The sequence below is a fragment of the Mobula birostris genome, chromosome 31 (assembly GCF_030028105.1).
Source record: "Mobula birostris isolate sMobBir1 chromosome 31, sMobBir1.hap1, whole genome shotgun sequence".
Lineage (NCBI taxonomy): Eukaryota > Metazoa > Chordata > Chondrichthyes > Myliobatiformes > Myliobatidae > Mobula > Mobula birostris.
The window spans coordinates 8,192,983-8,219,392 of NC_092400.1; the positions used below are offsets into that span (position 1 = coordinate 8,192,983).

Consider the following 26,410-nt stretch of genomic DNA (forward strand, 5'->3'; position numbering starts at 1 on the left):
ACACAAAACGAACATGAACTATACATACGACCAGAAAAAAAATTGACTGATAATAATTATAATCTTAAAAGAAGATTTTGATACATGGATTTTGTTACAAAGGAAATGCTTAATGCCACAGGCACCACGATAGAGTAGCAGTTAGCGCAACGCTATCACAGCTCGGGGTGTTGGAGTTCAGAGTTCAGTCCCAGCGTCTTCTGTCAGGAGTCTCTGGAATGCAAGGGTTTTCTCGAGGTGCTGTGCTTTTCCTCCCACAGTCCAAAAACATACCGGGTAGGTTAATTGGCTATTGTGAAGTGTTCTGTGATTTGGTTAGGGTTAAAATCAGGGTTGTCAGGGGTTGCTGGATGGCACGATTCGAAGGGTTAGAAGAACCTACTCAGTGCTGTATCTCCAAAAAAAATTGTTAATAAACCTTGATATTAAAACTGCCCAAGCGCACGAATTTAATAATCTAGCATCTTGCCCCATCAACCATTTTACCCTATACCAGGTTAAGCTTGAAGTAGAAGAAACCAAAATTAATTTAACAATCAGGAAGCTTGTGCATCAATGCACACTGGTGAAAAGAAGAAATAGTACCTCAGTTAGAATAAGAAAGAGTACCTCATTTGTTCCAACTGAGCTAATTACACAGCCAATCTTCGTATTTTCCTTAGATTCCAGATAGATTGCCTGACTTTTATGATACCTAAAAGGAAAAAAAATTCTAATATTTGTAACAATATCTTAAATTATTGTTTTTAAATCAAGCTTTAAAATTCAAGCCTCACCTTCAGGCCTGAGTTCTGTAACCAGACCAGCACTGCAAACTAGTACTGAGCAAGTGCTGACAGAATCCATATATAATACAGAATTGGAAAATGTACTAAAGCTTAAACTTAGTTATTAAACAACCCTAAACAATATTTTTTTACGTTCACTCACCTCATCTACACATGTAAATACAAACAGAAATACAAACTAGAATGGCAAACTCCTTTTATTCCTTTCCTTCTCCAATCTGAGCAAAATGATGAATTTATAGTTTTAAACACAAGCTCTACTACTAAAAACAGTAAAACAGTAAATAATCCAGCAAATCATAAACACAAGAGATTCTGCAGATGCTGGCAATCCAGAGCAACACGCACAAAATGCTGGAGGAACTTTGCAAGTCAAGCAGCATCCATGGAAATGAATAAACAGTCAATGTTTCAGTCAGAGACCTTTCATCAGGACTTGAAAGGAAGGGAGAAGATGCCAGAATTAGAAGATGTGGGGGGCGGGGTGGGGTACAAGCTAGGTGATAAGTGAAGCCGGGGGTGGGGGGGGGGTGAGGAAGGGGAAGTGAAGTAAGAAGCTGGAAGATGGTAGGTGAAAGAGAGGAAGAAGTAAAGGGCTGAAGAAGAAGCAATCTGATAGAAGAGGATGGTGGATCTTGGGAGAAAGAAACAGAGGAAGGACAGCTGAGGAGGGTGATACGCAGGTGAGGAGAAGAGGTAAGAGGTCAGACTGGGGAACTAAAGAGGAGGTAAGAGGAGGGGAAATTTTATTGGAAGTGAGAGAGATCAATATTCATTCTGTCAAGTTGGAGGAGCAATAGGAGGCCATGTCAGAATAGGAATGGGGATTGGAATTAAAATGGTTGACTGTGGGAAATCCTGCTTTTTGCGAATGGAGTAAAATGCTTGACAAAGCAATCCCCTAATCTACGCAAATCTCACTAATGTAGAGGTGGTTGAATCAGGAGTGCTGGACTCACCAATGCAGAGGAGGCCACATCATGAGTAGCACAATATCAACACCTTTGGGACCCTGGTGTAACTAGACTAGCAAATTTTCCGTACAGCTAGATGTTACTCTTACCAATATTCAAACATAGTTTTATATCACCTTATTTTACATGATACTCAGTGAACAGTACAAGTTTTCCAGTGAGTAGTGAATTTAAATGGAGTGGGTAACGTACAAGCACTTCAGACATTGGCTCCAATTACAAATCTCCTCATTCCCCACCCAGTGTACCAGACCCCAACCCCAGCTCTGGCCACATACCCTCAAAATGTCATAATAAGTGAACACCAAATTATTTATAAGACATAACCTTGTTTTTGCATTCAGTCATAGGTATCAACTTCTAGGAAGGATTCATCAGCATTGAAGGAAGTACTAAATTGATACAGGAACCTAAGTGGTTAAATTTCGAGGATAAATCTTAAAGTCTAGATTGAATTTCCTTGAGTTGATGTAACAGAGGCACTTAAATTGATATAATGGGTACAAAGAAACTATTTCCTCTCATGCAGAATTTGTTAGCATACTTGCATCCTGATTTTTATTTTAGCAAAAAGAAAATGCTGTGTCAACTGATATTTAACAGAGGCTGACAATTATTTTCACTGGGTGAGGTTAGTAAAGAAGTCAGATCAAAAATTGGTTAAACAAGAGTTGTGTACCCGGAGCTATGATCCATCATAAAGAGCATGAGGTTCTGAATGGCCCTCAGCTCCTATATTTTACACCCAACCATGAGCAGAGAAAATTCTTACCAAATGATAGCATTTGAATTTCCAGCATCTCAAGGAAAATCATCTTCCTGGATGAACAGTATTTCTAAATTATCAACTGACTAGCTGTATCACAAAACATAATTCTGGTAACTCAATAAATCTAAAACAGTAGAGGTTTAATTCTTGTTAGTTAATCATATTGCATCAGTGCCTGCTTTTTATTGTATTGACAACTACATAGTTACTCATTCAATTAGCTTTGTTGACTTCAACTATTGCATTGATTGGGAACTGATTGGAAAGGTTGATTTGTCTGCCAAAAAGTGAGATGCTGGTACCTGAAAAAAATGGAAGGTGCTAGAAAAACTCAGGTCACTCAGCCTAAATGGAGATATAAATGAAGTTAATATTTCTAGCTAATGACTGTTCATAAGAATTTAAGGGAAGTTTAATACTAGTAAAATGCTTTAACCAAAGCTATTATTATTAACTTTTCATGGACCTCAATTATCAGCAATGCGCCTACAGAAGGTCTTAAACCTGAGATATTCAGATTCTCTTTCCACATATGTTGCTTGACCTGCTGAGCATTTCCATCATTTTGTCATTTCAACTATCGTCATCCACCATTTCTGAGATATATATAATCGCACATTTTGACATACTAGCTTTCACATTCATTGTTCAAGAAAAAAAATTAAAAGGCCACATAAAAAAAACATAACTAGCCCTCAGTGAGGAAGATAAGTACTTATCAATAGGAGTGGCTTACATATCTAAACATTTTATGAGCAATTACTCAATGACTACAACTTGGTGTAAACTGGAAGTTTGAGAGAGTAGACAAAAAAAGGTTAGCAAAGGAAGTCAGTAAATAAGGCTGATGTTTATCATTTGGTAAACAGGTTTTGCCTGAACATGGAGACACACATTTGTAAGAATGGGTTCGTCGGCTAAAATGAATCAATGCTTTTACATATTATAACATAAACCGATTTATTCCAAACAGGATTGAGAAACAATGAAAGCAAGCTTGAACCTTAAAACATTATTTGCTTCAAACAGAGAAAACAGAGAAACACAGATTAAAAATGTATAGCTTTCTGATGCCCCCAACTGGGTAAAGATAGGATTTACTTCTTAAAAAGATAATCAAAGCAACAACCAAAAAAAAATCCCAAACATAAAGTTTCTGGACAGATGTGCATGTGGAATCTTAGCTCACATACAAGCCAAAATTGTTTATTAAATCTAATTCATACATAAACTATTATTCTAGAACTTTTTAAGGTTCAGTTTTGATTGTGATGACAGCATTAGGATACATGTCACAAGGATTTTAGACTGATAGATACTACATCTAAGTGAACAATGTGCCTGACAAGCATGATGAATCTCATGCAAAGGAGCTCCCTCTGTGATTGGAATTTAAGATAAATTTAGCAGTTTGAAATTACCCTTTTACCAATGCTTTGAGAAGTAACTCTTGATAGACTCTAACTTCAAACAGCTCAAATATGGAATCTGATAAAACAGTTTTATTTATAGAAATGTATCAGCTATGTTCCAAAGAAATCCGAATAAAATAGAAGAGCAATGACAGGGAAAGAGGATCAGCATTAATACATGCGCTCTACGATACCAAACTGTAGTGCCTCTCACCATTTCACTAAAATAATGAGCAATTCAAATGAGAAATGGGCTCAAAGGTTTAAGTGGCCTAATCTTGTTTTATGTTTTAGTATTTACAAATGAAACATGACCTCAACTTCCAGAACTTTTAAGGATAACATTTAAGAATAAATTGGTCAGATACATGGATGGGAGGTGTATGGAGGGATTTGGTCTGTGTGCAGGTCAGTGGGAGTAGGGAGAAAATGGTTCGGCACAGCCAAGGAAGGCCAAAAGGCCTGTTTCTGTGCCGAAGTTTTTCTATGGTTTCTATAACTGTAATGCAGAGGAGTTCTGAAGTTAAACTAATTAATTAATGTTTTGAAATATATTGGTACGCCTTCACAATCCATTTTGGTAGGTGGACTTATAATGTTACAAAACAATGAAACAGTGGTTTCAGGATACTTTTATTTCAGGGGAAATGGAGGAAAGAAAACAATCATACAACAAGATACAACATTGTGTGTTGGGAAAACTCAGATCAATCAGTGCTGTGTGGTGAAACAAATAAAGTTTACCAAAAGAACGAAAACCTGGACTGCAGTCATCAACTTGTACCCCACCCAGTGTGTGCCTAAGGCCTATACTTAAGCTACCTGCAGCTTTGCCAAATAACATATAAATAAGATTTAAAGCAAGTTACCTTATTGTTCCTAATTTTTTGCCCAAAGCTCCCAATGAAATAAATATAGTTCTGACTTCTGTGTGAAGTCTAACCATGTAAAGTCAGCAACTGAGTTCAGCTGATGGAACCCATAAAACACAAGATCAAGAACATCCACTGGGTGGAAGCCCCTCAATGCTACTCCAACATTCAGCAGATCATGAATGATTCAATCTTGGCCTCAAGAGAATTTTAACCTTCTGCCCATCTGCCATATCTCATAATTAAAATGCATGCCACTCTCTGCCGTTAAAAAAATGAAACTACTCCACCTCCATAGCCTTTGGGGTAGAGAAATCCAAAAAGATTCAAAAGCCTCGTGAGCATTTGAAATGAATGGCCCTTATTGTGAAATTATGGCCCCAATTTTAGACCTTAACCAAGTGAAAGTAACCTTTCAGCATCCATCCTATCAAATTGCTTCAGAAGCTATGATTTGGTCAGATCACCTCTCACAAGTATAAACAAAACTATTGAACCTTTCTTCGTACACCAATCCCTTCATCTCAGGTATCAATCTGGTGAACTTCTGCTGAATCGCCCCTATTGCAAGCATATCCTCCTTTAGAGAGCAAATCTGATGACAGTTCTCTGGAGTCAACAAGTAGAGAAAACTGATAGATTCAGTCACTCAAATATTTCAGCAAGTTCTGTATTGTGTCTCTACCAGCACAGAAATCCACCTTTTACTACAAATGAAATAGCTAAACAATGTATTAAGAACCAGTGAGTTTCACTTCACAAACTCGTTTCTTTATTGAGGATTGCAGTGTCATACCATAATACTACCTTTGTTTATCTTAAACTCCCTTTTTAATTAGTAAATTCATAGAAACAAGTAAATGCTTCCCTAAACCAATTTTCTTCACATTTTGACAAAAATATTTTCAGGCTTCTTTCTTTCATAAAGTTCTGGAAAGGAGAACTTGAGCCTTTAAATCACTATAGCCAATAATTACAGTCTATGTACACCTCAACAATACTTATAAAGAAAACAATCAAGATAATCAGGTCACTATTCTGAGAATTTTAACTATGGACAGCAGCAAGAGATGTACAAGATGAAGATTGAGGGACAACTGCGCAAGCCCGAGGATGTCAGCGAGTTAGACCAGCATGAAGAGTTTAAAAGGAGACAGCTTTATACAGCAGGTGACAGAGTAGGAGGACTTTGGCTCAATGGGGTTTAGGCAATAACAGGTCAAGGCGAGGCAGGTTACCTGTGAAGAATAGAAACAGGAAGTATGTCTGTGAGGCCGGTGTTCTGTACTGGGTGTCAGCCAGACTCCCAGCCTCTCGAATGGCTACACCTGCACCAGGTGTGTCGAGCTGCAGCTCCTTAGGGACCATATTAGGGAACTGGAGCTGCAGCTTGATGACCTTCATCTAGTCAGGGAAAGTGAGGAGGTGATAGAGAGGAGTTATAGGCAAGTAGTCACACCGGGGTCTCAAGAGACAGATAAGTGGGTAACAGTCAGGAGAGGGAAAGGCAAGAGTCAGATCCTAGAGAGTACCCCTGTGACTGTCCCCCCCTAACATTAAGTCTCCTCTTTGAGTACCATTGGGGGGGCACGGCCTACCTGGGGGAAACAACAGTGGCCACGCCTCTGGCACAGAGTCTGGCCCTGTGGCTCAGAAGGGTAGGGAAAGGAAGGAGGCAGCAGTAATAGGGGACTCTATAACTAGGGGGTCAGACAGGCAATTCTGTGGACGCAGGGAAAAAACACGGATGGTAGTTTGCCTCCTAGGTGCCAGGGTCTGCAACGTTTCTGATCTCATCCACAATGTCCTGAAGTGGGAAGGTGAACAGCCAGAGATCGTGGTACATATTGGTGCCAACGACATATGTAGAAAAAGGGAGGAGGTCCTGAAAACAGATGACAGGGAGTTAGGAAGGAAGTTGAGAAGCAGGACCTCAAAGATAGTAATCCCATGATTACTGCCTGTGCCACGCGACAGTGAGTATAGGAATAGAGTGAGGCAGAGGATGAATGCGTGGCAGAGGGATTGGAGCAGGGGATAGGGATTCAGATTTCTGGATCATTGGGACCTCTTTTGGTGCAGGCTTGACCTGGACAAAAAGGACAGGTTGCACTTGAATCTGAGGGGGGCCAATATCCTAGGGAGGTTTGCTAAGACTATTGGGGAGAGTTTAAACTAGAATTGCTGGGGTGTGGGAACCAAACTGAAGAGACGGAGGAAAAGGCTGTTGGCTCACAAATACAGAAAGCTTAGATACAGTGCGAGAGGGAGGATAGGCAGGAGATAAGAGAAAGGATGCGTTCAGACTGATGGTTTGAGATATGTCTATTTTAATGCAAGAAGCATCATGAACAAAGCGGATGAGCTTAGAGCGTGGATCAGTACTTGGAGCTATGATGTTGTGGCCATTACGGAGAATTGGATAGCTCAGGGGCAGGCATGGTTACTTAGAGTGCCAGGCTTCAGATGTTTCAGAGAGGACAGGGAGGGAGGCAAAAGAGGTGGGGGTGTGGCACTGCTGATCAGAGATAGTGTCACGGCTGCAGAAAAGAAGGAAGTCATGGAGGGATTGTCTACTGAGTCTCTGTGGGTGGAAGTTAGAAAGAGGAAGGGGTCAATAACTCTACTGGGTGTTTTTTTTATAGTCCACCCAATAGTAACAGGGACATTGAGGAGCAGATAAGGGGACAGATTCTGGAAAGCTGTAATAATAACAGGGTTGTCGTGGTGGGAGATTTTAAATTTCCCAAATATTGATTGGCCTCTCCCGAGAGCAAGGGGTTTAGATGAGGTAGAGTTTGTTAGATGTGTTCAGAAAGGTTTCCTGACACAATATGCAGATAAGCCTACAAGAGGCGAGGCTGTACTTGATCTGGTATTGGGAAATGAGCCTGATCAGGTGTCAGATCTCTCAATGGGAGAGCTTTTTGGAGATAGTGATCACAGTTCTATCTCCTTTACCATAGCATTGGAGAGGGAGAGGAACAGACAGGTTAGGAAAGTGTTTAATTGGAGTAAGAAGAAATATGAAGCTATCAGGCAGGAACTTGGAAGCATAAATTGGGAACAGATGTTCTCAGGGAAATGTACAGCAGAAATGTGGCAAATGTTCAGGGGATATTTGCATGGCGTTCTGCATAGGTATGTTCCAATGAGACAAGGAAAGGATGGTAGGGTACAGGAACCATGGTGTACAAAGGCGGTTGAAAATCCAGTCAGGAAGAAAAGAGCTTACGAAAGGTTCAAAAAAACTAGATAATGATAGACATCTAGAAGATTATAAGGCTGGCAGAAAGGAGCTGAAGGATGAAATTAGGAAAGTCAGAAGGGGCCATGAGAAGATCTTGGCTAGCAGGATTAAGGAAAACCCCAAGGCATTCTACAAGTATGTGAAGAGCAAGAGGATAAGATGTGAGAGAGTAGAACCAATCAAGTATGACAGGGGAAAAATATGTATGGAATCGGAGGACATAAGCAGAGATACTTAATGAATACTTTGCTTCAGTATTCACAGTACTGGTGATTGTAGGGATGACTTACAGCGGATTGAAAAGCTTGAGCATATAGACATTAAGAAAGAGGATGTGCTGGTGCTTTTGGAAAGCATCAAGTTGGATAAGTCCTCGGGACCCGATGAGATGTACCCCAAGCTACTGTGGGAGGCGAGGGAGGAGATTGCTAAGCCTCTGGCAATGATCTTTGCTTCATCAATGGGGACAGGAGAGGTTCCGGAGGATTGGAGGATTGCAAGTTTGTTCCCTTATTCAAGAAAGGGAGCAGAGATAGCCCAGGAAATTATAGACCTGTGAGTCTTACTTCAGTGGTTGGTAAGTTGATGGGAAAGATCCTGAGAGGTAGGATTTATGAACATTTGGAGAGGCATAATATGATTAGGAATAGTCAGCATAGCTTTGTCAAAGGCAGGGTCGTTCCTGATTGAATTTTTTGAGGATCTGACTCAACACATTGATGATGGTAAAACAATAGATACAGTGTATATGGATTTCAGCAAGGTATTTGATAAGGCTTATTGAGAAAGTAATGAGGCATGGGATCCAAGGGGACCTTGCTTTGTGGATCCAGAATTGGCTCGCTCACAGAAGGCAAAGGGTGGTTGTAGACGGGTCATAATCTGCACTGAGGTCGGTGACCAGTGGTGTGCTTCAGGGATCTGTTCTGCGATCCCTTCTCTTAGTGATTTTCATAAATTACCTGGTTGAGGAAGAGGAGGGATGGGTTAGTAAACTTGCTGATGACACAAAGGTTGGAGGTTGTTGTGGATAGTGTGGAGGGCTGTCAGAGATTAAACCGGGACATTGATAGGATGCAAAACTGGGCTGAGAAGTGGCAGTTGGAGTTCAACCCAAATAAGTGTGAGGTGGTTCATTTTGGTAGGTCAAATATGATGGCAGAATATACTATTAATGGTAAGACTCTTGGCAGTGTGGAGGATCAGAGGGATCTTGGGGTCTGAGTCTATAGGACACGCAAAGCTGGTGCACAGGTTGACAATGGTTAAGAAGGCATACGGTGTATTGGCCTTCATCAACCATGGGATTGAGTTCAAGAGCCGAGAGGTAATATTACAGCTTTTTAGGACCCTGATCAGAGTCAGACCCCACTTGAGTACTGTGCTCACTACACTACTGGTCACCTCACTACAGGAAGGATATGGAAACTACAGAAAGGGTTCAGAGGAGATTTACAAGGATGTTGCCTGGATTGGGGAGCATGCCTTATGAGAACAGGTTGAATGAACAGGGCCTTTTCTCCTTGGAGTGGCAGAGGATGAGAGGTGACCTGATAGAGGTGTGTAAAGTGATGAAACGCATTGATCGTGTGGATATTCAGAGGCTTCTTCCCAGGGCTGAAATGGCTAACACGAGAGGGCACAGTTTTAAGGTGCTTGGAAGTAGGTACAGAGGAAATGTCAGGGGCAAGTTGCTGTTTTTTATTTTTTTATTTTTTATTTTTTTTTTTTTTTTACGCAGAGAGTGGTGAGTGCGTGGAATGGGCTGCCGGCAACGGTGGTGGAGGCAGATACGATACGGTCTTTTAAGAGACTCCTGGATAGGTACATGGAGCTTAGAAAAATAGAGGGCTATAGGTTACCCTAAATTTGTAAAATAAGTACATGTTCGGTACAGCATTGTGGGCCGAAGGACCTGTATTGTGCTGTAGGTTTTCTATGTTTCTATCTGGAAACAGTGTGTTCACATCACCATCTAGTGGTCTTTTTATTTTAAATTTGGGAAGTAGCAAATGGATTAAAAAGAAACAAAAAATTCACACAATTTAAGGACTTGGATCCACTTCAACTTGCCTACCAGCACAACACGTCCACAGCAGATGCCATTTCTTCACTCAACCTTGGAACATTTGGACAGCAAAGATGCATACATCAGGATGCTCTTTATTGACTAAAGCTCAGCATTCAGTACTATCGTCCCCTCAAAGCTAACCAATAAACTCCAATACTTCCATGTGCAACTGGACCGTTGATTTCCTCACTTGCAGACCCCAGTCAGTTTGGATTGGCAACAATATCTCCTCCACAATCTCCATCAGCACAGGTGCATCACAAGGATATGTGCTTTGCCCCCTGCTCAACTCGCTTTACACTAAAGACTGTGGTGAAGCACAGCTCCAATGCCATATACAAGTCTGCTGGCGACACCATTGTCAGAAGCCGAATCAAAGGTGGTGACAAATCAAATGTAGGCAGCAAATTGATAATCTGACTGAGTGCTGCATGTTAACAACCTGTTACTCACATCAGTAAGACCAAGGAGCTGATTATTGAATTCAGGAGGAGGAAACCAGAGGTCCATGAGCTAGTCCTCACCAGAGAATCAGAGGTGGATAGGGTCAGGAATATCAAATTCCTCAGTATTATCATTTCAGAGGACCTGTACTAGGCATAGCACATTAAGTGCAATTATGCAGAAAGCACAGCAGCATCTCTACTTCCTTAGATGTTTGTAAAAATTCAGCATGACATCTAAAACTTCAACAAACTTCTATAGGTGTATGGTGGAGGGTGCACTGACTAGATGCATCACAGCTTCATACAGAAACACCAATGCCCTTGAATGGAAGATGCCTGTACAGCTCAGTACATCGCAGGTAAAGCCCTCTCTACCACTGAGCACATCTACATGCAGCACTGTCACAGGAAAACAGCATCCATCATCAAGGACCCCCACCATCCAGGCCATACCCTCATCTAGTTGCTGACATCAGAAAAGTACAGGAGCCTCAAGACACACACTACAAGGTTCAGGAACAGTTATTACCTCTCAATCATCAGGCTCTTAAACCAGAGGGGATAACAACTTCACCAACCCTTCAAATCATGTTCTCAATATTTCTTGCTTATTTATTATTATTACTACTTTTTATTTCTTTTTGTATTTGCACTGTTTGTTGTCTTTTGCACGCTGGTTGTTCGCCATATTGGTGCAATTTTTCATTGATTCTATTATGGTTATTGAGAATGCCAACAAGAAAATGAATCTCATGGTTGTATGTAGTTACGTACTGTATATGCACTTTGATAATAAATTTACTTTGAACCTTGAAATGTTTTAAAAATATTTTAGAAATTCAGGTAACCTCACCTGAATGATGACACTATCTTCCATGGTTTTAAAAATGTAGTCACACTGCTCTAATAAATGTACAACAAGGTGGTGCGTGTTAATCAGGCATGCTCATTAAGTTGAATTATAACCACTGCAACAAGGGGAAATAAAGAAAAAATGCAAATTCCTTACTCACCATCTCTTATCGTAATATAACTTTCCATCTTCTATTCGTGCTTCATATCTTTGTGCTGGTGATTCAGCAGGAGTGCTCGGAAGATGCTCAGGAGAAGACGGAGATGCTATTAAAAAAACACAATCGGTTAGGGTACAGACTGGTGCAACAACTAACATGTTTCACTGTTTCTTCTGTAGAATATTTTGTAAAGCATTGTGTAACCTCACAAATGAATATATGATTTTTTTAATATATATATATATATAAAATACCTGGTCTTTTCGGAGATTTAAGCTGCAAAATAAAATAAAATAGGTTATTTCCTTCGATAGTTAAACTCATTCAGACCCCTGACCACTTAGCATAAACCCAGAATAAATTTGTACCATTGTTTTAGAGGTGATTGACTATTATGGCAATCATCAGTTACCAGAACATAAAAGGAATCCTGCTATATAGCTGAAATATTTCAAATAACTTGTTAATCAAAACTTTCTTCCAGGCAAAATCTGGCCCAACCCTCATGCCAGACTAATATACTACTAAAATAACTCGATCTTCCACAAGTTCATTTGCCAACAGCAAACTGTTTGACTTGTGGAAAATCCACAACTTTCAATGGCATAAAATTCTTGCCATTTCAGCTGGTTCTAAAGCAACTGATCTTCTACTTTGGCCAAGTCTTGCGTCAGAGTATACACAGTAGATAAAAACCAATGATCGACACCTGTGAAAGGTGTGTGCAAACATGTGCAGTAACTGATAGCAGACGTTGAATCTTCTACGCAAGAATTTTTAGTTGCTGGAAGACAAAAGAACGCCTTGCATATGATCACATTGTATGCAAAAATCTAGGGTTCTCATCATAAAATTTAAGAGAGTATTGTTAATATTTTCCACTTTTTAAGTGACATTGTCAACAGGTACCATTTTTACTGACTCCAATTTTATTCTGGTTGTACTAACATCAACCAGGTAGCATTCCAATTCATAAAATGCTTGAATATGCAACATGTTCTGTTTGTAAAAACTCTTAGCATGTGGATTAGTAGTGGAAGCAGGTAGATTGGGGGAATTTAAGAGGCTTTAAAATAAACACTTGAATATAAAGGGATTGGAGGAACGTAGATGATAAAAAGGAGGCGGTTGAGCATAAATTGGTATCAAGATTAGCACATCATGGGCTAAATGGTATCAAGATTAGTACATCATGGGCTAAATGGTCTGCCCAGGGTTCTATGTTCTAACGTATAATCACTTAATTATCTCACTTTTACAGTAAGTCACCTTATTGAGAGTTCGCAGATCTTCCATTATCTGTTCATCTGTTAACAAGTAATTTAACTGCGGTACTTATTGTTAAGCAGAACACACCAAAATGCCTTCTAAGATTCAAATATCACACTATAGTAAAAAGATAGCTTCCAAGAAATAATCTTGCTTGTTTATTTTCTCTTTTACATCAACCATCACTTCCAAGCCTCATTTTATGGTCAATCAGAAACAACAACCCACTTGAGAAGAAGGTGCTCCTACATGAAATTAGTGTAGGTAACTGGATTAACAACTGGGCCTCAAGGGAAACCAGAATATTAACTGATGACTCCCAAATGAAACCTCAACATGTGTGAAATTTACAGTACTTACACTGCAATGCCTGTTCCAGTGATGGTGTGGGTCTCATTGGCAAATCAAACCTTGGCATATTCTCTTATTGTTATGCCTGCCTCAAGCATCTCAATTTGCAACACTCGTCACATTTAAAAATCCACCACTTTTGCCTACACTTTTGAATATACCACTGAAAGATGTCATTGCCTCCCAAATGTATGCCATCTTAACGAAATTGTCTTGTTATTGCCTCCCAAATGTATGACAACTTAACAAAATTGTCGTTTCAATCCCTTCAATGGTATTTTTGACAAAATGTAGCTCTGATCAAAGAACCTAAATGTAGTTTTTTCTGTAACTTCCCCCTGTCCTATTTTACCTGTCTGCAGTTGGCTACATTATCTGCCTCCAGCATCTTTTCCCTGTCATCAAGCTAGATCCTATTGTCAATCCAATCATAGGTGGCAAAATCAATGACTTCTCCTGTACCCACAGCCATCCCTGGAGCTCTCACCCCAATCCCCTGTTCAGGTTTTCCATATAACGAATTCGAAAAGGATGAATATAGGACTGAAGGTGTTGTATTTGAAAAAATGAAATCAAATAATTAGAAAGAGGAGACATCAGGTCGGAAGGTGTTGAATCATTGTGGATAAAGCTAAGGAATTGTGAGGGTAAAAAGACCCCAATGGGAGTCGTATACAGCCACCAAACAGTACTAAGGATATGGCCTACAAATTACAACGGGAGATTGAAAACTCATGCCAAAAGGGCAATAGTCATGGGGGACTTCCAATATGCAGGTAGATTGGGAAGATCAGGTTGGAGCTGGATTGCAAGGGAGGGAATATCTAGAATGCATATGAGATGGCATTTTAGAGCAGTTCATAGTTGAGCCCACTAGAGATTCAGATATTCTGGATTGGGTGTGTGCAATGAACTAGGATTGATTGGAGACCATAAGGTAAAAGAATCCTTAAGGGCAAGTGATCATAATATGATTGAATTCACTCTGAAATTTCAGAAGAAGCTTAAGTCAGATATATCAGTATTGTAGTGGAGTAAAGAGAATTACAGAGCCATGAGAGAGGAGTCAGCCAGAATTATGCTAAAACTGGATAAGGTTCAAAGGAGGATCACGAAAATAATTCCAGGATTGAATGGGTTGTCATATGAACAGCATTTGGTGACTCTGGGCCTGTATTCACTGGAATTCAGAAGAATGCGGGGCGACCTCATTGAAACCCATCAAATGGTGAAAGACCTTAATAGAGCGGATGTGGAGAGGATGTTTCCTATGGTGAGAGAGTCTAAGACCAGAGGACATGGCATTAGAATAGAAGGCGTCCTTTTAGGATGGAGATGAGGAGGAATTTCTTTTGTCAGAGTGGTGAACTTGTGGAATTATTTGCCTCAGGCAGCTGAGGAGGTCAAGTCTTTATGTATTTTAAGGCAGAGGTTGATAGATTCTTGATTGGTCAGGGTGGGCACGAAGGGATACAGGGAGAAGGCAGGAGACTGGGGCAGAGAGGAAAACTGGATCAGCCATAATGAAATGGTAGAGCAGACTCGACAGGCCAAATGGCCTAATTCTGCTCCGGTATCTTATGGTTTTATTTCTATACGCTGTCCGTGATAACAATCTGCGAGGAATATATCTGATAACCTTTGGCAGCACCATCTCTCTTAATCCCTTTACTGTGCCTAATTAAGTGGTCTGCCTTTTGTCTAACACTGGACAAGCGTTCCTTCAACTACAGACAGTCAAATAGAAAAAGGTTACTTCCAAAATAGTCACTAAGATTGCATTTAGTTACTTACACAATTGCATTAACAACTTCAATTCTTTTCCACGCAACTGTTCGAAAACAAATCATATTGCTCAAAGCTAAAATTTAATGTCACATTTGACCTAGAGGCAAGTTTCAAGTTGCAACATCACCAAGGCACGTTTCTATCATTCCATCTGCTGTTGAAAACATCACCCATGCATTTGTTACATATGATTTCAACATTCCAAAGCACTCCCAATCTGTTACATACCTTCAACTTTCATAAACTTACACTCATCCAAAAAATAAATGCCCATGTCCTAACTTGCAAAATGTCCCATTCACCCAGCCCCTGATGATTCTATCTTGTTAGAGCCTCTGGTTAAGTAGCCACATTATTTTAAAATACTCATTGAATGAAATCCTTTTCTTATCATTGAAATCTTCTCCAGCTCACTAATCCTTAGAGATAATGAACATGGCTTATTCATCCCCAAGTAGCCACTACACCACTGGTGGGTGTGCCTTCAACACTTGCACGCAGGCTGAGAAATCCCTCACAATCTTATTTGTTTAGACATATGGTGTGGAATAGACCCTTCCAGCCCAACCTGCTGCACCACCCAGCAACCCACCTGTTTAACACTAGCCTAATCACCGGACATTTTCAATGATGAATTATCCTACTAACCAGAATATCTTTGGACTGTGAGAGGAAACCAGAGCACCAGGAGGAAACCCACATGGTTCGCGGGGAGAACATACAATATCCTTACAGAAGGTGCTGGAATTGAACACCAAAACTGCTCAAGCTGTAACAACATTGTGCTAACCACTACACTACCGTGGTGTCCATTTTCTGCCTTCCATCCTTCCCTTAAAAATTCCAGAAGTTTGCCCGCAACCAGTGAAGGTACAGCTATCAGTGTTAGAACTACTCAATTCGTATCTGTTACACTGATTACGCAAATATATCAAACCATTAATTCCCTACTGTCCATTATTTTCTGAATTATCCTGAAAGCAGATATTCTTTTTAATAAAAGGATATCAGGTGCAGGTTTTCGTCTTTTGTCTGGAATTGGAACAGGGTCATTAGGTCTCCTCCTTAGTTTCCTAGTCATTATTGGCTTTACCTCCATAGAATCTGCAATATACAGATATTGTTAACAGTACCGAGGGCCACAACCCAAAAGTTATATTTACTGCACAAATATGCAACACTATTTATTCAGTCTGTAAATACTGAAAATTTAAATGTATTAAAATACATTTTATTCCCATACCATTCTCTCCCCTCCCACCCCATGTTCTAAACACAGTTACATTTTATACACAAAAGGTACTGCAGTCGTTGGAAATCCAGAGCAACGCACACAAAATGCTGGAGAAACTCAGCAAGTTAGGCAGCATCAATGGAGGAGAATAAATAGTTTATGTTTCAGGCAAGACCCTTCATCAGAACTGGTAAGAAAGGGGGCAAAAGCCAGCATTAAAAGCTGGGGGTAAGGGAAGGAGCACCATGGCAGGTGATAAGTGAAACCAAGTGGGTGGGTGGGGGAGGGGGAATGAAATAAGAAACTGAGAGGAGATGGGTGGAAGAGGTAAAGGGCTGAACAAAAAAGGAATCTAATAGATGAGGACAGTGGATTATGGAAGAAATGGGGAGGAGGAAGGAAACCAGAGGAGCTGATGGGTAGGTGAGGAGAGAGACAGTAAGGGGGTAATCAGAATAGGGAATGGAAAGCAAGAGGGCGGGAGAATTACCAGAAGTTAGGGAAATCCATGTTCCCGCCATCAGGTTGGAGGCAACCCAGACACAATATGAAGTATTTCTCTTCCAACCTGGGTTTGGCTTCGTCATTGGGGTAGAGTAGGCCAATGGATAGACATGTCAGAATGAGAATGGAAAGTCAAATTGAATTGACCTGGAGATTCTGCCTTTTGTGACAGACGGAGAAAGGTGCTCAACATGTATCAGGTCTCACCAATGTAGAGAAGGCCGCATCCAGAGCACCAGATACAAGAGTTGACCCCAACAGGCTCACAGGTGAAGTGTTACCACACCTGGAAGGACTGTCTGGGACTCTGAATGGTGGTGAGGAAGGAGGTGAAGTGGCAGATGTGGTACTTGTCACGCTTGCAGGGGTAAGTGCAGGAGAGAGATCAGTGGAGAGGGACGAATGAACAACAGAGTCAATAATTTTTCATTCAAATTTTAAATAAACTTTTACTTTGCTATTATACTTTGTCAAAGTCAGTTCTTCTTAGAGCACCCAAGGAATATGAAATCTTAGTTCTACACACCTCCTGTGAGTTCCATTGTTAGCCTCTCATTCTCAATCATCTTTTTCTTTTCTTCTAACTCAGCAATGAGATTCTCTTTCAACTCAATCTTTTTATCTTCAAATTCCTTCACTGCTGCTTTCTTCTCTTTAATATAATTCCTTTCCACTTGTTCTGTCTGCAATAAGAAACACTTTTGATGACTCATTATTTTTGAAAAATGGAGTCATAGAGCCAAACAGCACAGAAGACAGTCCCTTCAGCCCAAAGCATCCATACTGACCAAGCTAGTGCTGTTTGCCTGTGTTTGGCCCACATCCTTCTCACAATGCATACATGTACTTGCGTGTATAGAAATACTGTTGACTTGACTGTTCAATCCACTGTCCACTATACCACCAATTTCAGTGTCTGCAAACTTATTAAATGTGCCACTTATTTCTGGATGAAAATCATTAATGACAAACAACAGGGGACTTAAGAGGCCCAGAAATGTGCATAATTACTTAGTGCCTAGTTGTGCCATTTTCAACACTCTAATTCTAGTCTTTGGCATTGCTCAGATCAATTCCTAGGGCATGATTTATAAAGAAAACAAAAGATCAGTATTTCTGCTCAGTAATATAGAGTATTTAACAGCATAATCACCTAAAACTGCTGGCTTACATTCTAGCATTCAAAAGGTATGCCGTAATTTAGCGAATTTTTTGATAGAAATATGGGAGATACTATCTCTAGCTCATGCTCCAGGGTTAAAGTACCTTAAAAACATCAATTGATGAGTAAAACTGTTAACATTTGCCCCCCTCCTTGCTTCGATCTGTAACCCCTTCAATAGGATGTCCTCCACTGTTCACAAATTGATCTACCAGATTAGTCACCTCCCTTCTTCCAAAAGAAATCATGTCCTTTTTGTGATTGTTATAAATCTCTTGGATAAGGAAGTGGAGTGGAGGGTTTGTAACTTTGAAGATACCATGAAAGTTGGAAGTGTTGTACAGGTATGGGTTGCATCTGGAAGGAGACATGGTGCTGAGTTGGATAGAGAAGTAGCAAATGGAGTTCAATCCAGAAAAGGTTGAAGAATAGAAAATTCAAACTTGAAGGCAGATTACAAGGTCAATGGCAGGATTCTTAGCAGTTTGGAGGAAAAGGGATCTTGAGGTCCACGTAAATAGATCCCGCAGAGTTGATAGGGTGATTAAGGAGACATATAGCGTGCTGACCTTCATCTGAGATCAATAGCCACGAGATAATATTGCAGGTCTATAAAACTCTGGTCTGACCACAAGTGGAGTATTGTGCTCATTTCTGGTTGCCTCATTTTTGGAAGGATGTGGAAACTTTAGAGAGGGTGCAGAGGAGATTTACCAGGATGCTGCCTGGATTAGAGAACATGTATTATGAGGAACAGCCAAGTGAGTTGAGGCTATTGTCTCTGGAGAAACAGAGGATGAGAGATGACTTGATCAAGGTTTATATGATCATGAGAGGCTTAGAGTGGACAGCCGGCATCTTTTTCCCTAGGGCAGTATTGGCCAATACCAAAGGACATCCATTTAAAGTGAGTGGAAGGAAGCTTAGGAGAGATATCAGAGACAGGGTTTTCTACTTAAGAGAGTAATGGGTGCCTGGAACGCACAGCCAGGCTGGTGGTAGAGGATGAAACATTAGGAACATTTAAAAGACTCTTAGATAGGCACATGGAAGAAAGATTGAGGGTTACGGACTGTATAGGAAAGAATGATTACATTGTTCATGAAGTAGGCTGATATATGTCAGCACAACCTTGTGAGCTGAGGGGCCCATACTGTGCTGTACTGCTCTATGTTCCATTATTGGGATCGTGGAAAATGAAAACCTAACTTTCAGGTGACATGGGAGGCTCCCAATATATGCTTTGTTGGTTCATTTGCAGTGTATTTTGGACAACATTTAACCACTAAAGATCATAAACTTTCAATTTTATATCTGTGCTCTGTACACTCGCTGTTAAAGTCACACTATGCCAACTCCCACTAGAACAACCTGTTTTCAGACTTATGACAATATTTTTCAACAGATATTAAGTTTGTCAGAAATACATTTCTTTTCCTCTTCAGGGACTTAAACCACACAGAACAAAAAAGAAATATAAACAGTTGCCCAAAATTAAAATTGCCTTCCACTATCACGCAACATCACAGTAGTCTCAAGTAGAGAAAATATTAATGCATCAATTGTTAAGATCATTTATCTTTTAACTGAATTGTGAGGGGAAAATTTAAGTTGCAGAACACCTACCTCCAGTTGCAGAAAAAGCTCTGGGGAAAAAGAAAACAAAATCATCATGTCGATGACATACACTTGAAGTTGTTAGCTGCTGTGCCTAAAGTCAACAATGTAAAGTTTTAACATTTCCTAGCTTCACTTAGAAATGAATCATACAGCAGAATATTCAAAAATAACAGTGATGTGAATTCCCCTGTCTACTATTTATGCACAAATGCTGTAGCAACTTTAGACATGGACCAATACAAGACTAAGGGCCAACCCAATATTTCTTATGTGAGATGGACTGCTCTGTATTGTCAAATTTATGAAAACACTAACACACTGTCTAGGTCAACATTGAGCAATTTGAAGCTGCTGAACAAAGTATTAGATCATTCCAGTTATCTTGTCAAATGACAAGGTAGATGTTTATTACTCATAATCAACTTCTGGCTATAAAAATCAAATATTGCATTTGTGAAAAATTAGAAAATAACACTATTGTTTTTTGCCTTCTTTTGTCTGTATTAACCAAAATATTTGATATGGATTTCACAATGAATTCAACACATTGTAACCGGCATCTTTTTTTTACTGCTACTAAAAGTCCAATTTGTTACAGGGATTCACAGATGTTCGGCCGTATTCACATGCACAGTTAATGCATTTTCATCAATTTGTTACTCAAACTTTAGTATTCAAATATACCATGCCATAGTAAATTAATGATCTACTTCGCAATATCAATTAGTAAAATAGAGTACATACAACATCCCTAGCTTTTGAATAAATGACATCTCCTTCCAGATACCAATGTAAAATATAAATTTAGCCATTAAGACAATCAGCAGTTTTTGCCAGTGGCCAAACTTAAGAATAGCTATGACCAGATTAAGTTGATTTCTAATTCCTTGAAGACCAATTTGCTGATGTTTGGAGCAGTGAAATATTAATGAAAACAATAATCTGTGGTTGTGGGAGATTTAAAAAAAATTGTGGGAACAAAGCAAATAATTTTCATCTTAAATACCAAGTAAAACGAACCTGCATTTCGTATTCTTTCCTTGTATTGTTGATCTAGCTTCTTCATCCTTTTCTGATACTCCTGCAAAGTGCCTACAATAGAAGATGCATTGCTTCAGGAGAAAAACTGTTACATCAATTATTTTAACACAGCAAATAGCAGAGAGTTATCTTTTTCCTAATTCAATTCCCCAAAACCAAAATAACAAGGAATAAGAGGATGGGTAACAATGCATTAGAATTAGGATGTGGTAATAATTAATCTATCAATCTGTCATAACCCCAAATGGAACAGTTACCTCCTTGCATTTTGACATTAACCATCCAATATTCTTGGAATGCCATATCTTCACTTTTATTTTTCTAAATAGGACTAAACTTGTTCAAATGTAAATATATAAAGAAACCTTTTTCATAGGGTCATAGGCGACTTCTATTAGGAGTCCTTATTTTGAAGTTTTAGTTTACAGTACAGACAAGGAACCACTTTTCTAGTGTACTGCTTAATATTTTTCCGGCCACGGCTGGAATTTTGTCTCACCGTGCTGCCACTGGGGACTTGATCTAAATTGACTTATTGTTTGCTTCATTAAAGGCAACTCAATTCACTTAAGGTGAGATGTCTAGATCCAGAAGTATGCTACACTAGCAGCCTTTATAGCACATGGCAGATTCTGTAGCAAGACCCCCATATAACCTTAGCCAAATTGGGAAAAGGAAAGAAGTAATGTTCCGGTAGAATCCTTTTTCAAATGCCACCAATGTTTGTGAGTGTCGAAGGGTGAGTAAATAGCATCTGTAGCTTATTGATACATGACCTACCACTAGAATGAGTTTCCAGAGACATTCTCAAAGGCTTGAGTACATTTTGGATTACAGGAGTTCTTCGGTTTATGACCTTAATAACAGTGTCCACTACAGATTAAAGACTTTGTCATTTTGTGACAGCAGCTATTGTGTGAGAAGCTTCAAGAACTGAGAGGTCACCCAACTATTAACTCCATCCCAAGGCTAGTCTCTGCTTCCCAGACCCCATCTCAAATTCTCCACTACAAAGCTTTCTACAATTTTAGGCCACTGCCATTCCCTACCCATCAATTTCCTAACTCTTTTCTACTGCACCCAAAACATCAATAAGTACCACTTCTTTTCTGGAAATCTTTTCAATCCATGCACAATAGAGAAACCTTCTATCCTATGACTATAACCCTGAAATGGAGCTCTACAAGTACTCAGTGATAGAGATGGCATTTCTGCGTTTAGAAAAGTGGACTGGCACAACACCAAATTCTTCTTTTACTGTAAGTTACTGAGGCAACACATCAATGTAGTTATAAATCAAAATCAGGTTTATTATCACCGGCATGTGACAAGAAATTTGTTAACTTAGCAGCAGCAGTTCAATGCAATACATAATCTAGCAGAGAGAGAGAAAAAAATATTAATAAATAAAATAAAACATAATACATAAACAAGTAAATCAATTACGCATACTGAATAGATTATTTTAAAATGTGCAAAAACAGAAATACTGTATATTCAAAAAAGTGAGGTAGTGTCCAAAGCTTCAAAGTCCATTCAGGAATCGGATGGCAGAGGGGAAGAAACTGTTCCTGAATTGCTGAGTGTGTGCCTTCAGGTTTCTGTATTTCCTACCTGATGGTAACAGTGAGAAAAGGACATGCCCTGGGTGCTGGAGGTCCTTAATAATGGACACTGCCTTTCTGAGACACCACTCCCTAAAGATGTCCTGGGTACTTTGTAGGCTAGTGTCCAAGATGGAGCTGACTAGATTTACAACCTTCTGTAGCTTCTTTCAGTCCTGTGCAGTAGCCCCTCCATACCAGACAGTGATGCAGCCTGTCAGAATGCTCTCCACTGTACAACTATAGAAGTTTTTAAGTGTATTTGTTGACATACAAAATCGCTTCAAACTCCTAATAAAGTATAGCCGCTGTCTACATCAATGGGTTGGGACCAGGTTAGATCCTGACACCCAGGAACTTGAAGCTGCTCACTCTCTCCACTTCTGATCCCTCTATGAGGATTGGTATGTGTTCCTTTGTCTTACCGTTCCTGAAGTCCACAATCAGCTCTTTCATCTTACTGACATTGAGTGCCAGGTTGTTGCTGCGGCACCATTCCACTAGTTGGCATATCTCACTCCTGTACACCAGAGAAGGGAAGACGGCAGCTGTATTTCATTAGGAGTTTGAGGAGATTTGGTTTGTCACCTGGAACACTTAAAAACTTCTACACATGTACCTTGAAGAACATTCTGACTGGCTGCATCACCATCTGGAATGATGGGGTGGGGGGCTATTGCACAGGATCGAAAGAAACTACAGAAAGTTGTAAGATTAGCCAGCCCCATTATGGGTACATGCTCCATTGCACCCAAGACATCTTCAAGGTATTGTGCCTCAGAAAGATGGTGTCAATGATTAAGGACCCCCGTCACCCAGGACATACCCTTTTCTATTTGTACCATCAAGGAGGTACAGAAGCCTGAAGGCACACAGTCAGCAATTGAGGAATATCTTCTTCCTCTCTGCCATCTGATTTCTAAACGGGTATTACCTGACTTTTCATTATTTCTGTTTTTGCACTACTATTTTTAATTTAACATACATATATATATATATAAAATACGCTTGTATATTAAAAAAACATATGTACACTTACCATAATTCTTTTTTTTGATATTTATCATGTATTGCATTGTACTGCTGCTATTTAGTTAACAAATATCACGAAATATTCTGGTGATATTAAACCCAACTTTGACCCTGAAGTTAACATCTAGTGCCTATTTGCATATCCGGTACTCTAAGATGCAAGAGATAATGTGCAATGAATAAAAACTGCACAAAGTTCATTATGTTCACATTAGATTCAAGAAATCCATGTGTCTCTGTTACAATGCAAGGTATTTGATTGAACAGCAAGTTGTTTTTGTAAGCTTCTCTATTTATAGTCACTGAACTATTTGAACTTTGGATAAAAATTTCAAGTGCAACCAGTCGTAATGTTTTTTCTATTGAAGATGTAATCTTAAAATTTTAAGAATGCATTTTCACAGTACTGCACTGTTAACGTAAAGCTATGCTCAGATTGGAACATGCCTTGCTAGGTGCATAATAGACATAATATGACAACTCTGTAACCCAAATTTCTGTTTTTAACCATTCATATAAAGCAATGTCCTTATACCTGCCAGTAGAAGTACTCAAGATTTTGAAAGATAGATGGAAAGAGATCATGATTACATCTGATGCCACTGAGATTCTGAGCAAAAAAACATTTTATTTCTTGCAGAAAATTTACACATAGCAAAACATCAAGTGCAACTCAAAAGAAGTCGTGTAGAGGTTTCCAGCTTTTTTCCAATTGTGTCTCTTTATATTTGCTTCTCCTGGGAGATTACATAGCCACAGGTGATAATAGTGATTAGAGATTATGATGCTTTGATGAGCACTATAATGAGACTGGCTGAATGGGATGTATGGCATTTTCCAGATCAATCATAGGCCTGTAGTAGGAAGCATGAGACATACTCTGAAGATTGGCACTATTGAACAAAAGAAGCTTCCTAGAAAATTACATTTATAGCAATTGTTGGCCTAGGCTAGTTCAGAGGTAAATGTGTACCAGAGGAAGTTGTAAAGGAAAGGATTGCTTCTTCAAGGGATTTAAAATACAACAAAGGGAAAACTTTACACCTGCGACAATGAAGAACAGTTCAGCAAGAACAATGTCAAGGTAAACCTCAAGTTAGCACTTGGAGGCAATCTCGGAAAGCAACAGAAAAAAACACATTATCTTCGTTTTTCTTCCTTCTACCATATTGCCCAATGAATTAATTTGATAAGGAAGTTGAATTACGTAGTTTTTGTGATTGAAAGGATTATGGAACTAAAAGTTTACTTTAGCGTTAAACAGAATGCTTAAGTCGCCAGCAGTTTAAAGCTTTAGACAGCAGGTGGTGAGGTTGTAAAGTGTGACAAGAGCCAAAAATAATAGCTTAGATCATTTAATGTTCAGTTTGAGTAAACTGCAACTCTTTCAAGATTTGATATTGAACTAGCTGTTTGAAAGTGTGAAAGCAAGGATTGAAAAAGAAAGAAAGATATAATTCAAATTCTGCACCATTTACCTAATCTCTTTCAGTAGAGTTACTAGGACATGATGTTTCAATCCCTATGGTAAGTCGGCACTCTGATTTGGACAAGATAAATAGTAAATACCAGCCAGGCAAGAACTTTCTAATTTTTCTAACATCCATTTAAGATCGAGCGTAGACAGGCTTTAAGTTTAACATTCTATCCACAAAACAACTGAGAATCCATCTATTAAATCACTGCCACTATTTTTCAAACCTAAACATTTTATCTTAACAATGCAGCGCACCGTCAGCATTGTAATAAAGCACCTTAGATTTCTGAAAGGAGATTTGAGCCCACAACTTTCAGATATCTGTTAAACATTCATAGAACATTGTGGAAAATCAAACAAAAACACGCCTGCCAGTACAATAGACATTCACAACTGCTGGTTATCAAATGGTTCATATTACGTCATTTATAATTATTTGGTATAAAACTTGAAAACAAGGCGCCTACCTTCCTGTAACTGCTGTAGCTGTCTTTTGAGAGATGTCAATTTCTCCTGGTACATCCTATGAATAAAAAGAGTTAAAAATAAAAGCTTGAATTTAGATTAAAGTAAAATAACTTCAGTAACTTTGAACTTGTACTTAGAACAAATATTGATGATGACAATTCTGATTATTTTCAGCACATTGACCAGTTTACAATGCCACAATATTGTTTCTAGTAAACACATTAATTTATGAATTTATATAACCAGGATTATTTTTTAGTTAAACAAATAGATTGGCACTGTCAGGCAGTTTTATTAACCCCCTACAATACGTTGTTGGGTGGATACCATGCTAAAAAGGCTATGGAATTAAACTCTTTGGTTTGGAACTGGAGTTGCAGGTCAACTGAATGTGTCCGACAACTCATAAGCCTCCAACTGAATATTGGCACTATCAAAAATTCTCAAGTTGTTCAGGTGGGAATTGACTCAATCTCAGTAATATTAGCCCAGCTTATTCATGCAGTGAAAATATTATCATGTCCTTACATATTCATGGAAGCTTTCACCTTAGCTACACTTTTTTAAAAATTACGCTAACAAATCCCACAAAATTTTATAGGCTCCAGTTTGCTTAAGTTGATACATACGCAGCACACATTAAGATATGTTTCATGAAATAATATGCAACTCCTTGTCATTTTACTTTAAACCACTGGTTTTAAAACCATATTGTACAGATCTGCATGTGTATACTTCACAAGCTATTTTAGCAGAAAGCCAAAACATTTCACTGTATTTTTCTCCATGGGATTTTAAATTAATCAAGTTCCCCATTCCAGTTAAAATGAAGCTGAAAGTTCAGCAAGTTATACAGAATGTCTTTCATAGCTTCAGTTGAAATCCAAATAAAATAACAGGCAGTCTCCTCTTCTAGTGATATGAACACAAAATGTTTGATTATGGGATGGCTGCAATGTGACGGAATTGCACCCAAACAGCTGTACTTTTGGCAGTGCAATGATCTCTCATTGTTGCATTGAAACATCAGCCAAGAATGCTGTGCTCAAATCACTAATGTTTTTTCAGACAACAATTTTAGATTCAGAGAAAGAGGCTTTCTATTATCTTTTGACTGGAAAATTAAACCAGACAGATTTTTTAAAAAAAGGAACTATTCAAGGGAGTTAAGATGTCTTGGCATATATTTAACCATTTTAAAAAATCCACTCATTATTGCAAATGCATGTGGGAACTTGTTACGTCCAGTGACATAAGTACCCTAC

General features: G+C 39.1%; 1 protein-coding gene across 1 annotated transcript in view; it reads right to left on the reverse strand.

Annotated features, from left to right (window-relative positions):
• suds3 (SDS3 homolog, SIN3A corepressor complex component) overlaps positions 1–26,410 on the reverse strand; it is a 61,556-nt gene that overhangs the window by 2,019 nt on the left and 33,127 nt on the right. The window contains exons 3-11 of the mRNA XM_072247678.1: positions 25,145–25,200; positions 20,544–20,615; positions 19,530–19,549; positions 17,268–17,424; positions 16,012–16,107; positions 12,865–12,926; positions 11,846–11,871; positions 11,596–11,721; positions 610–694 (exon numbers count right to left, since the gene is read on the reverse strand). Coding sequence (XP_072103779.1) covers positions 610–694; positions 11,596–11,721; positions 11,846–11,871; positions 12,865–12,926; positions 16,012–16,107; positions 17,268–17,424; positions 19,530–19,549; positions 20,544–20,615; positions 25,145–25,200 — 700 coding nt within the window. The remainder of the gene's footprint in view (positions 1–609; positions 695–11,595; positions 11,722–11,845; positions 11,872–12,864; positions 12,927–16,011; positions 16,108–17,267; positions 17,425–19,529; positions 19,550–20,543; positions 20,616–25,144; positions 25,201–26,410) is intronic.